Source organism: Brachyistius frenatus, unplaced genomic scaffold, assembly GCF_029030835.1.
Source record: "Brachyistius frenatus isolate BFR_SWC_R1_liver_20210118 unplaced genomic scaffold, ASM2903083v1 Contig_6, whole genome shotgun sequence".
Lineage (NCBI taxonomy): Eukaryota > Metazoa > Chordata > Actinopteri > Embiotocidae > Brachyistius > Brachyistius frenatus.
Window position 1 is genome coordinate 921,584 of NW_027210605.1, and position 9,754 is coordinate 931,337.

Sequence of the window (9,754 nt, forward strand, 5' to 3'; positions counted from 1 at the left end):
GGTGACGACACTCCTCCAGGGACAAACATAAACACCAGACACCGCCTCTCATGAACAAAGACGACTGAAGAATATATCCACGCTTTAAATACAACACTCAACTTGTAGATCTACTGTAAAGAACATTTGTCCGGTGACTTTATGCCTAAGTGGTCTGACTAATGCGTTAACAGATCATTTCATTTTGCATCAGTGGCAGTAAGTATCCAATGAAAACAGAGAATGAGCAATGACTCCCGATAGTTCAATAAGGAGCGCTCTAATCAGTGGAACCACTTCAAGCTGTAGCAACATCAGCGCAATATTTACAAAGATGTTTTGAATCCGAGAGCGCTGAAAGAGCACAACAGATTTACTGGAATTGTTCCGTTTCCAGATCTCCCTTCTTTACCCTTTACACCTAAGTGCATGTATTTATTCATATGTACTTATATGGTTAGAAACACAACATATGCTGGAGTAAATTTGAATGAACCCTGAGAAACAATATCCCAACACTGCTGTTTATGTAGAGCAGATTCAAAAAGTATTCAGACCCCTTCACTTCAGATTTGATTTCAAATGAATAAAACTGACATTTTACCCATCGGTCTACACATAATAACACGTAATAAAGTGAAAACTTGCGAAATATTTTTTGAAAATGAAATCACTTAAATATGAAAAAGTATTCACACACTTGATTCGGTATTTTGTAAAAGCCCCTTTGGCCACAATTACAGCTTCCAGTCTTCTTGGGTAAACCTCTACGAGCTCTCCACACCTGGGTTTGTGCAGTTCTTTTTCCCCACTTATGCTGGCAGATGCTCTCAGGCTCTGTTAGATTTGATGGGAAGCGTCTGAAGTGCCCTCTTCAAGTCTCTCCACAGACGTTCTGTGGGGTTTAAAGTCCGGGCTTTGGCTGGGTCAGTGAAGGACAGTCAGAGATTTGTCACTGTGTGAGGTTCTTCCATTTCTACAGAGGACTTCTGAAAATCTGCTACAGTGACTGGTGGGTTTAAAGCCACTCTAAATCAGTTTATCCGGATGGCCAACTCGGTGAAGGGTCTTTGTGGTAACAACCTTCTTCCATTTCTCAATTATCGAGTCCACTGTGTTTCTGGAACCGGTCAAATCGTTTGTTGTCCTGACATTCGGTGTGAATTGTGGGATGTTTTACACACGGGTGTGCCTTTTTAAACTGCCCTGTCTATTCATCATTTTTTATTTTAACCTTCATTTTACCAGGAAGTCCCATTGAGACTAAAAGCCTCTTTTACAAGGGAGACCTGGCCGAGGTAGCGGCCGTACAAACTTCCAAACAAATTCAAACACAGCACAGACGTAATATACAAAGTCCACAAAAGAGCGGTGAAACAGCTGTTCAAACACAGTGACCTCTCGAGAAAAACAGCATGGCTCAGTTACCACATTCTTTATGTTCCCCCTAAATTCATCAACGGACACAAGTTTCTAATTTGACATCCGTTTGTAAAGTATTCCATACCCAAGGAGCATAGTAGGAAAATGCAGTTCTCCCCAGATCTGTCAGAAACCAGAGTACAATAAAAAATTTTTAACAAAAAGCAAGCTCTTGGAGGAGCATATCTCAAACTTCCAGAGCTGAAACAGAAACATTAGGCCACAGGTGGATCAAACAAGTTCAAGACACATCAAGGTCAAAGTAAAGAGGATGCACCTAAACACAGACTGGAGTGACACATTAAAAAGTCTGAATACTTCTGCAAGAGTTTAGTTTCTGCTTTAAATAATGTCATAAAAAAGTGTTAAATGTTGGGAGATATTTTTTGTTTTGGGTTCAGTGTAGATTAATGGGTAAAAATGTCAATTCTATCAACACAAAATAAATGTAAATTTGCAACTGAATACAAAAAAAAAAAAAAAAGTGTAGCTGTCTGAATATTTTCTGAATCTACTGCAAAGGAATATTCAATCTAGTTCTTTTGTTTTGAGAGTCCACAAAGGAAACTGAAAAAAATAACCCCTGTCCCACCTTTATTTAAAATAAAATAAACTTTGTTTCTTTAAAGTAGACCAAGATAAATAAACTATAAACTAAAAACTGATACCTTTGGTTACTGCAGCAAATACAGCAAACGGTATCCAACATACTTTAAGGATTGCTTTATGTTACAATGTACGCAGTAAAAAGATGACATCGACTATCCAAAAGATAGGCATTATATGTTTATTTGGAAGAAATGCAAGTACAAAAAAAGTGGTATTTTCTTCCAGAGAAATAAGGACAAAGGTGAACATTTTTCTATGTGGATGACACCTGGAACTGCAAACAGTCTTTGAGATACAGGTCGTCGAAATATAGAAATTAAATAACAATAGACTAATACCCCAAACATATTACTGAAAACTCTACTTGTGTCAAACAAGCAGATCCCATGATAACCCCTAATTTCTACTATGGTACACACAGAGAGCTAAAAAATAAAATTAAAAAAAAAAGCCAACTCTTTAAATTTGTTATAGAAGTCTTTCTGACACTGCACCAAGAAAGTCTTTGATCAAAAGACTGTCGTGTTCCTGCACTTATTAATCATCCAACAACTGTGGGAAAATAATCAACTTATAAAATAAAAAAAAAAAGGCAGAACACAAGGTTAGAAGATAATGAATACCCATTCTACATACGAGCACTCTACTCTGAATAGAAACAAATTATCTATGATCATTCCGCACGGCGCAACGATGGTCTGACATGAGTAAAATAAAATATAAAAGACAGGATAGTGTATGTAACAACTTAAGAATATTAATACAAATGTAAGTGGTTTCACAGACAAGTTTATTACCAAAATTCCGATTTTTACATGACCGTATCTTAATCCGTGTGGACAAATAGGTTGCGCTACCGCAAGTGAATTTCAGAAGGGAGGAAATTTAATTCAAACATAACTCGACTGCATAAAAAGAAAACTTGTGACTCACTTACACCTTTTTCTAAATTATTAAGAAGACCTTTGCAGCTCACACCGTGAATAATAATAAAAAAAATTTAAAAAAAATCCAAACACACCTGTAACAGAACTCGCTGAACACAACTTAAGTGACTGGCAGCAGCGTTAGCTTGTTGATGCCTACTCCCATACTGCACGTGCATTAAAATCTTGTTGGTAAAAAAAAAAAAAAAATTTTTTGAAGGAAATCAACTGCTTTGTCATTGAAGTGACGGAGAAATCCTCTGTTGTTCTCATCGGAAACAAACACATCAAACTTAGACTACATTTTGCCAAAAAGTCAACATTAAACTTTCAACATGTTGAGAATAAATTAAAAAAATAAAAAAAACCACTGCGAATAAACTGCTACAGGAGGTCAGATTTAGCTGTATTCAGTCGTGTGTAAAGCTATAGCGCCCGGCTCCACAGAGTAACTAAAGCAATGCAGCCGATTCAACCGCATTCAGACAACCTGGCCAGAGGCTGTGATTTGTAGATAGATGCTGAGATATACACCTACATATAGTAATGAAAACCGCATACAAAAAAATATATTGGAGTACAACTGTACCAGCAGTAAGTATTTCTAAAATGTTACTGATAAAAAATAAATTCTGAGTAAATATAAAGTATAGAATAAGGTCTGTAATAGAAACCAGCTATTTGAAACATGCTTTCTAGTTAGCGATATCTACTATGATTGATATTAGTTTACTAAGTGATCAGCCACAGTGAGTGTAAAGACGGGAAACTAAGGTTATTATTCAACAGTGGATACGTCCAGTTCACCGTCATCAAGAGGACAGATTGATCTAGTATCTTCAGAAAGCGGGTGGAGGGGAGGGGGTGGGGGTGGGGGTGGGGGCCAGAGCCTTACTTGCAATATCACAATCTCAAAACACAGAATGCTCTTTTATTCCAACTGAAACAGGTAACCTGCTACCTCTACGGTCAGAAAACGTAATAGTGCAAATGAGACCCGGCTGTCCTTTTCAAGTAATATAGATTCAAAAGCAGTGTGATTTCAGAATGAAAGCAAAGACTAGATCTATGGCTTATATGTCGATGGAAAAGGCAGGAAATTTCTTTGGCTGTCGAGGCAGGTGAAACGGAGCAGGAGCTCCTAACGACCGACCGCTTTGTCAATCTTCACGATCATTCCAAAGTTAAATCTACGATTGTACGTTGTTTTTAAAACACCGACAACCCCCGACCATGTCATGTTTAGTCTCTCTCCTGTGATAAGAGAGATTTGCGAAGTTCAGTTTACAAATCTGAGCCGAGAGTCTAATAGAAGGTTGACCTCGAGGTCCACTAAGTGACCAGCCTCTGTGAGCACCGTATGTCTTACACTGTTCTTGGCAAAGGGAAGTTGATTCTTGGCAAGAAATGACAGTGGGCAATCTCCACTCTCATATGCACACACTTAGGAAGTGATTGTAATGTTTACACCCCTCCGACTCATGGATCAGAGTCTGGAGTTTGATGACCCCCACCCCTCGCCTTGATTTGGAGCCAGGCGTCTCCCAGCGCCTTGGCAAAGTGGTCATCCACCGAGCCGGTGATGGACACCGAGTTAGACACGGGCTCCGCTTCTTTGTAGTTCTTTCCAAGGCTGCGACGGAAGTGCTCCTCAATCACAGGGTCGCACACTGTGTTCGCTACGATAGCACCGTGTGTGGAGGAAGAAGACCAAAAACCTGGTTACTACCAAGAATGTTGAATAAAAACAATAAATAAAAGCTTTTACGAATGTTCTTTCAAACTGAGTAATATATAGTGGGGTATTTAAAAATGCTTCGGATAGAAAAAAAATAAAATAATGCACATTGAAATAAAACAAAAATTTGAATAGCTGGAGTGTGTGAAGAACTAGCAGAATACAAAAAGCGGGTAGCCTGGTAACAATACAAACACACTTGTTGTACAGTAGCTGTAGTTAGAGGAGTATTAATTACACATGGACAGAATTTTAAGTGCAATAAATTCAAAATGTAATAATAAACGCGTGTATACAAAAGATTAAGAATAACAAAATTACAGTGAAAGATTATTTGCTCATTTTCGCTGCAGGGAAGCATTCTTTCCTACTACTTGGCGAATCTGCAATTACAATAGCCCAATTGCGTAATGAACAAGTTGAAGGCTTACCATTGGTCTTTCTTTGATCAGTAGGGGGGCTGGGTGAGCAGCCATTCATGTGGCACTGCGAGAGGTTGCAATTGCGGTTGCTCGCAGGGGCACAGGTAATTACCGAGGGACGATTCTGTATGAGAAAAAAAAATACAATCAGCTAACACAATAATATGTAGGTTACCCATTATGGATCTCGCCTAGAGACACTTGACATGCAAAACAATACTCTACACACTAATTCATACAGCACCTAATACTTGTCCGGGAATGTTTAGTAAATTACTGTAAAGACTAGAAAAAAAATATATATATATATATATATATATATAGATAGAGTGTACATGCGCTTTGTAGTGTTTTCAACACTGTAAATAAGAATTTTTTTTTATAGAATATGGAAATACACACACATTTGCCGTAGATACAGAGGGATGGGAAGATGTCATCTGCATTAATCTGTACAGTGAAAGTCAAAGATCAAAGTAAAGAAACCCTAAGGCAAACACAGGTCTGAGTGGAGGCGTCTTTAAGCGTCTGCACAATTAATTGAGCTACATCGAAACAAGGATTTTAATATCACTTTTTTGTGCAAGACTTCTACAGTGTTTTCTAATAACTGTGTTTTATTTATTTTGGGGATTTAATCTTAGGGGTGGGAATCTTTGGCTGCTAAATTGACTGCATTATTTGGGAGCATCCCACGGTCTCTGTGTGGAACCTTTTTTTTTGTAAAAGCAAAAGCTGTTGTGTGTAAACTGAAGTAGAAGGAGGTGTTTTCTGTGTGGTAGTTTATATTATGTCTCCTGCTTCCTGCAACTTTTGCGCAACTTAACACAGTTAAACAAATTGAGTGGTTCAAGAAACAAAACTTACACACCGCTAACATCTCAATAGCAACTACAGCAGACAAATCTCACAACTGATCGAAATGGTTTTGCACGCTTCAATACACACACATTACTTCAGAGTTGCACTTGGAGGGTGAATGCATTTCTATACATATTACAATCGGGTGATTTTTTTTTTTGGGGGGCTAAACAACAGGAAAGGTTAGAAAATAAACCACTTCACAAAATACAACCAAGGATTGGGAATACAATACTCTGTTGCAAGAGATGAGGAAAAATCAACAAGGAGCACGATTGTGCTTTCACAGCACATAATTTAAGCGGTCACATATTTTCGGTGTCGGGCGGACACCCACACAGGAGTCTTCCCATGCGGATGAGGTAAGCATTTATTGGGCTTTATTTGCACCAAATGATTCACTTATCAAGTCGCAAACTGTTTTATCATCAACACTCTAGTGCTTTCATTCTCAACACTGAACATTAAACGCACATACGGTGTTAAAACTTGACGTACCTGCTGCCGCTCAACAGTCCCACTTATGACGGACCTCTCCATTCCCCCAACTCCAATGTCGTGGCTGCTTTTGGTCAGAGCCAGAGGCTGGTCCACAGCATAGCCAGAAATGGAAGCGTACAGGTGGTTCCCATGGAGACCGTTGGAGGAGGAAGTAATGTGCTCCACAGGACTGTGGCTGAGGCTCCAGTGCTCATTACGATTGTCTCCAGCAGAGGGACGGGCCCTTGGTAAGGACAGTACAAATTAAACATACACCACCAACCGCTTAACCTTTTCATAAACAATTTATATTTAAACTGTCACACATCCAAACTGATTAAGCCTGAGGACTGAAACGGTGTTTAAGTGCAAGTGAAACACTTTCACTTCTAGACAGTGAAGATTTTTGATCTTACATTAATGTTACTTTTTGGTTCCGATTCCCAACATTTCTATCATTTTCCATTTTTTTTTAATCTAAATTTAGGCCTTTTAACAAATTTCAAGCCCAGTGGATACCCTCATAAGGCTATAATCAAACAAAACTAATCCACTGAGGTAAAAAGGATAGCTTGCATTCTTAACTGCGCTGATACAAAATTAGAAAGGATTTAGATCATAAACATAAAAATTAAAGAAACATGATCCAAGTTGGTCCATAATAATTTGCTTTATTTTGGTATAATAATAAGAAAAGCATGAATTGAACCGTGTGCAATTGCACGTCATCTGCCGCATGATCAAAAGTTAATTAGGTCAGAACACACGTTAACACTTTGCACACAATTTGCTTGACCAATGAAATTCAAAAAGACAATGCGGCGACAAAGTCAAAGCTAACACTGGATTAAAAAAAAAAAAAAATCAATACTTACAGCTGAGTGGCAAACAATCTGCTCATTTTGGTCATGTGGTCTTCGTCACAGTTGATTCTTTCTTCCATTTGTTCTTCGCCATACTTTCGTTTGCTTGGGCAGTGTGGAGGAGGCCCCGTCATGTTGGAAATGGCAGTGGGCAGGGAGGGCATCCTGGACTCATCTGTGAGAAAGGAATCAGCAGTACAAATAGTCTAATTTAAGTCATATTGAAGGTAAATGCCCCGATACAACTACATCTGCTTTTAGTGGGGTCATTAAAGTTTACCAAGGCGTTATTTTTTATTTTTTGTTGACTATTTTGTCTTGTTCTGTCTCACCTCCCTCTGGTAGGCGATCAAGTGTTTTGTAAACAGGTCTGAGTAATGGAACTTGCCCAGTTTTAGGATTTCAGCAAACTAATAAATTGGCCTACACAAAGCAAAGTAGAAAACTATTAAATTAAGTGTACAGTGAACCCTCGCTATAACGCGGTTCACCTTTCACGGTCTCGCTGCTTCACGGATTTGCATCGTGCATTGTGTTCTGCATTCTGATTGGCTAAACAGTCTCTCCGCTTCTTCTCTACCTGTTTGTCAATAACGTTGCGGTTTAATATGTACACGTACGTAAAACAGCTTGCCAAATTAAAAATAATCGATGGTGGCATGTCGGTTTATAAGAATCTTTTTGCTCAGAAGAAAAAAGAGCGACAACTACCGATAACTATGTTCTTCTCTCAAAAAACCACACCTGCACCGCCGGCTTTAGAAGAAAGAACCGCTGCAGAGCGGAGTCAGGATGCAGCAGCTCAGTCAGAAGAGCAGTGAAATACACGAGTCACTATTTGTCCTACCGTACTTTGTAATTTTTTTCATAATCATTTTTTATTTCCTCCCGTTCTAATCCAATGACTCGGGTCGCAGTGGGGCGGTGCCGATCTCAGCAATTTGAAGCCTTCAGTTCGTATTGATGATTAAAATTATTATTTTACAGTACAGTAGTTATTTGTAAAAAAAAAACATTTATACAGTACTTTTATTTGTTAAACAAATGCTTGGGCTTGTAAAAAGGTTTTGTTCTTTGGTTTCAATGTATTATGGAGTATTTCATTGTATAATAATTGTAAAAAAAATAAAGGTTACTACTTCACGGATTTCGCCTATCACGGTTTCTATTTGGAACGTAACCCCCGCGAAAAACGAGGGTTCACTGTATTTCAATTTGTGCATGTTAAAAAAAAAAAAAATATGTGTTTATGGATTTTAATAGCATCTTTCATGCATGTTGTTGCAATTAAAAGTGCTTTAGTCGATTGGCAGCTTTCTAAAAAGAAAAAACAAATGTAAAATAATTTAAGACGAATCCAGACAAGAAACGGAGGCGATAAGTACGCAATAAATACACCTAATGTGCATGTTGTTTCATGGAAGAAAATTTGGGCTTGTGGTGAACTAATATCTAAACCATTTTATTCTACTAGTTCAAATTAATCATTTTGATGCAGTTTCTTGCAAAATAAAGCAGATGACAGGAGATTATTTCAATCTCTAAATGATGGCAATGGATACCGAGCTGTGATTGAGATCACCCCGCCGGCATCCCTAATACAAGACAGGTAAGGACTTTGTTTAGTTTTCAGAGTTGGAATTGATTTCTAAAAGCAAATTTAGGAAGAACTAAAATCCCTTACTAAATCAAAAGCAAATTGAGCTTTTAAAACACACACACACACACAACAAAGTGTTACATAGCACAAATCACTAGGTTTACTTCATGCTGGATTTCTTCAGCTTCATGGCCTCACCCGCTGCCACAAACACTGATAAACAGTCTGATGTTATAAGTCAACATTTGTAACGGATGCAATTATTTTTATCCACAAATCTTGTAAGTATGCACTAGGTATATCTTTTTTTTTTCTTTTTTTTTTGCAACTGTGCAGCTTCTGACATGTTACATAAAGGGGTTTAAAACGCTATGAAGAAATGACAAAGCCATTTATGGTCGGACTTCCGGTTTGCGAAGCGTAAAATGAGTTACGGAGTTTTATATTCGTCACGGAGAGATGAAACACAACTTTATCAAACAGTCCTCAGTCGGGTGTTAAAACACCCTTTCGTGTTGGTATTTCATCAACATTTGACGGGAGATAAATGCGTGTCTGACTTTGTTAAAAGGGCGAAGAGAAGAGAAAAGATTCGTTGAAATGAGGTGTTAAAAGTTTTCACCAGCTTTAAAAAACAAAAACACACACACAAAAAAACACGCGTTTCAGCAAATCCACCACGGAGAACTAACCTTCGTAGTGCAGTCTCCCGATGTTGTTGTTCATCTTGTCCAGGAACTGAGAGTTCAACAGGTCCATTCTCGTGAAAAGCATTTAACCGAAGAGCCCAGTTGCTAACATCGACGTTAGCAAGCTACACCAACCCAAAAAGATCAAAACGAAAAAAAAAGGAG

The 9,754-nt window shown here is 38.2% G+C and overlaps 1 protein-coding gene across 1 annotated transcript; it reads right to left on the reverse strand.

Annotated features, from left to right (window-relative positions):
- Positions 1-2,170: 2,170 nt before the first annotated feature.
- Positions 2,171-9,754, reverse strand: vgll4a (vestigial-like family member 4a). Its single transcript, XM_069723398.1, has 5 exons — positions 9,593-9,754; positions 7,313-7,475; positions 6,456-6,681; positions 5,106-5,220; positions 2,171-4,615 (listed from the first exon to the last, which is right to left on the reverse strand). Exons 1-5 carry the CDS (start codon positions 9,672-9,674, stop codon positions 4,416-4,418), a joined length of 786 nt encoding a protein of 261 aa, XP_069579499.1. The 5' UTR covers positions 9,675-9,754; the 3' UTR covers positions 2,171-4,415.

Bases quoted from the DNA above. Each gene is read 5' to 3' on its own strand.
- vgll4a (XM_069723398.1), bottom strand. From the start codon at position 9,674: ATGCTTTTCACGAGAATGGACCTGTTGAACTCTCAGTTCCTGGACAAG. The intron at 6,682-7,312 runs GTAAGTATTGAT...GTCCTTACCAAG, and splicing joins AGATTGTTTGCCACTCAGCT to GGCCCGTCCCTCTGCTGGAG. The intron at 5,221-6,455 runs GTACGTCAAGTT...TTTCTCATACAG, and splicing joins GGACTGTTGAGCGGCAGCAG to AATCGTCCCTCGGTAATTAC.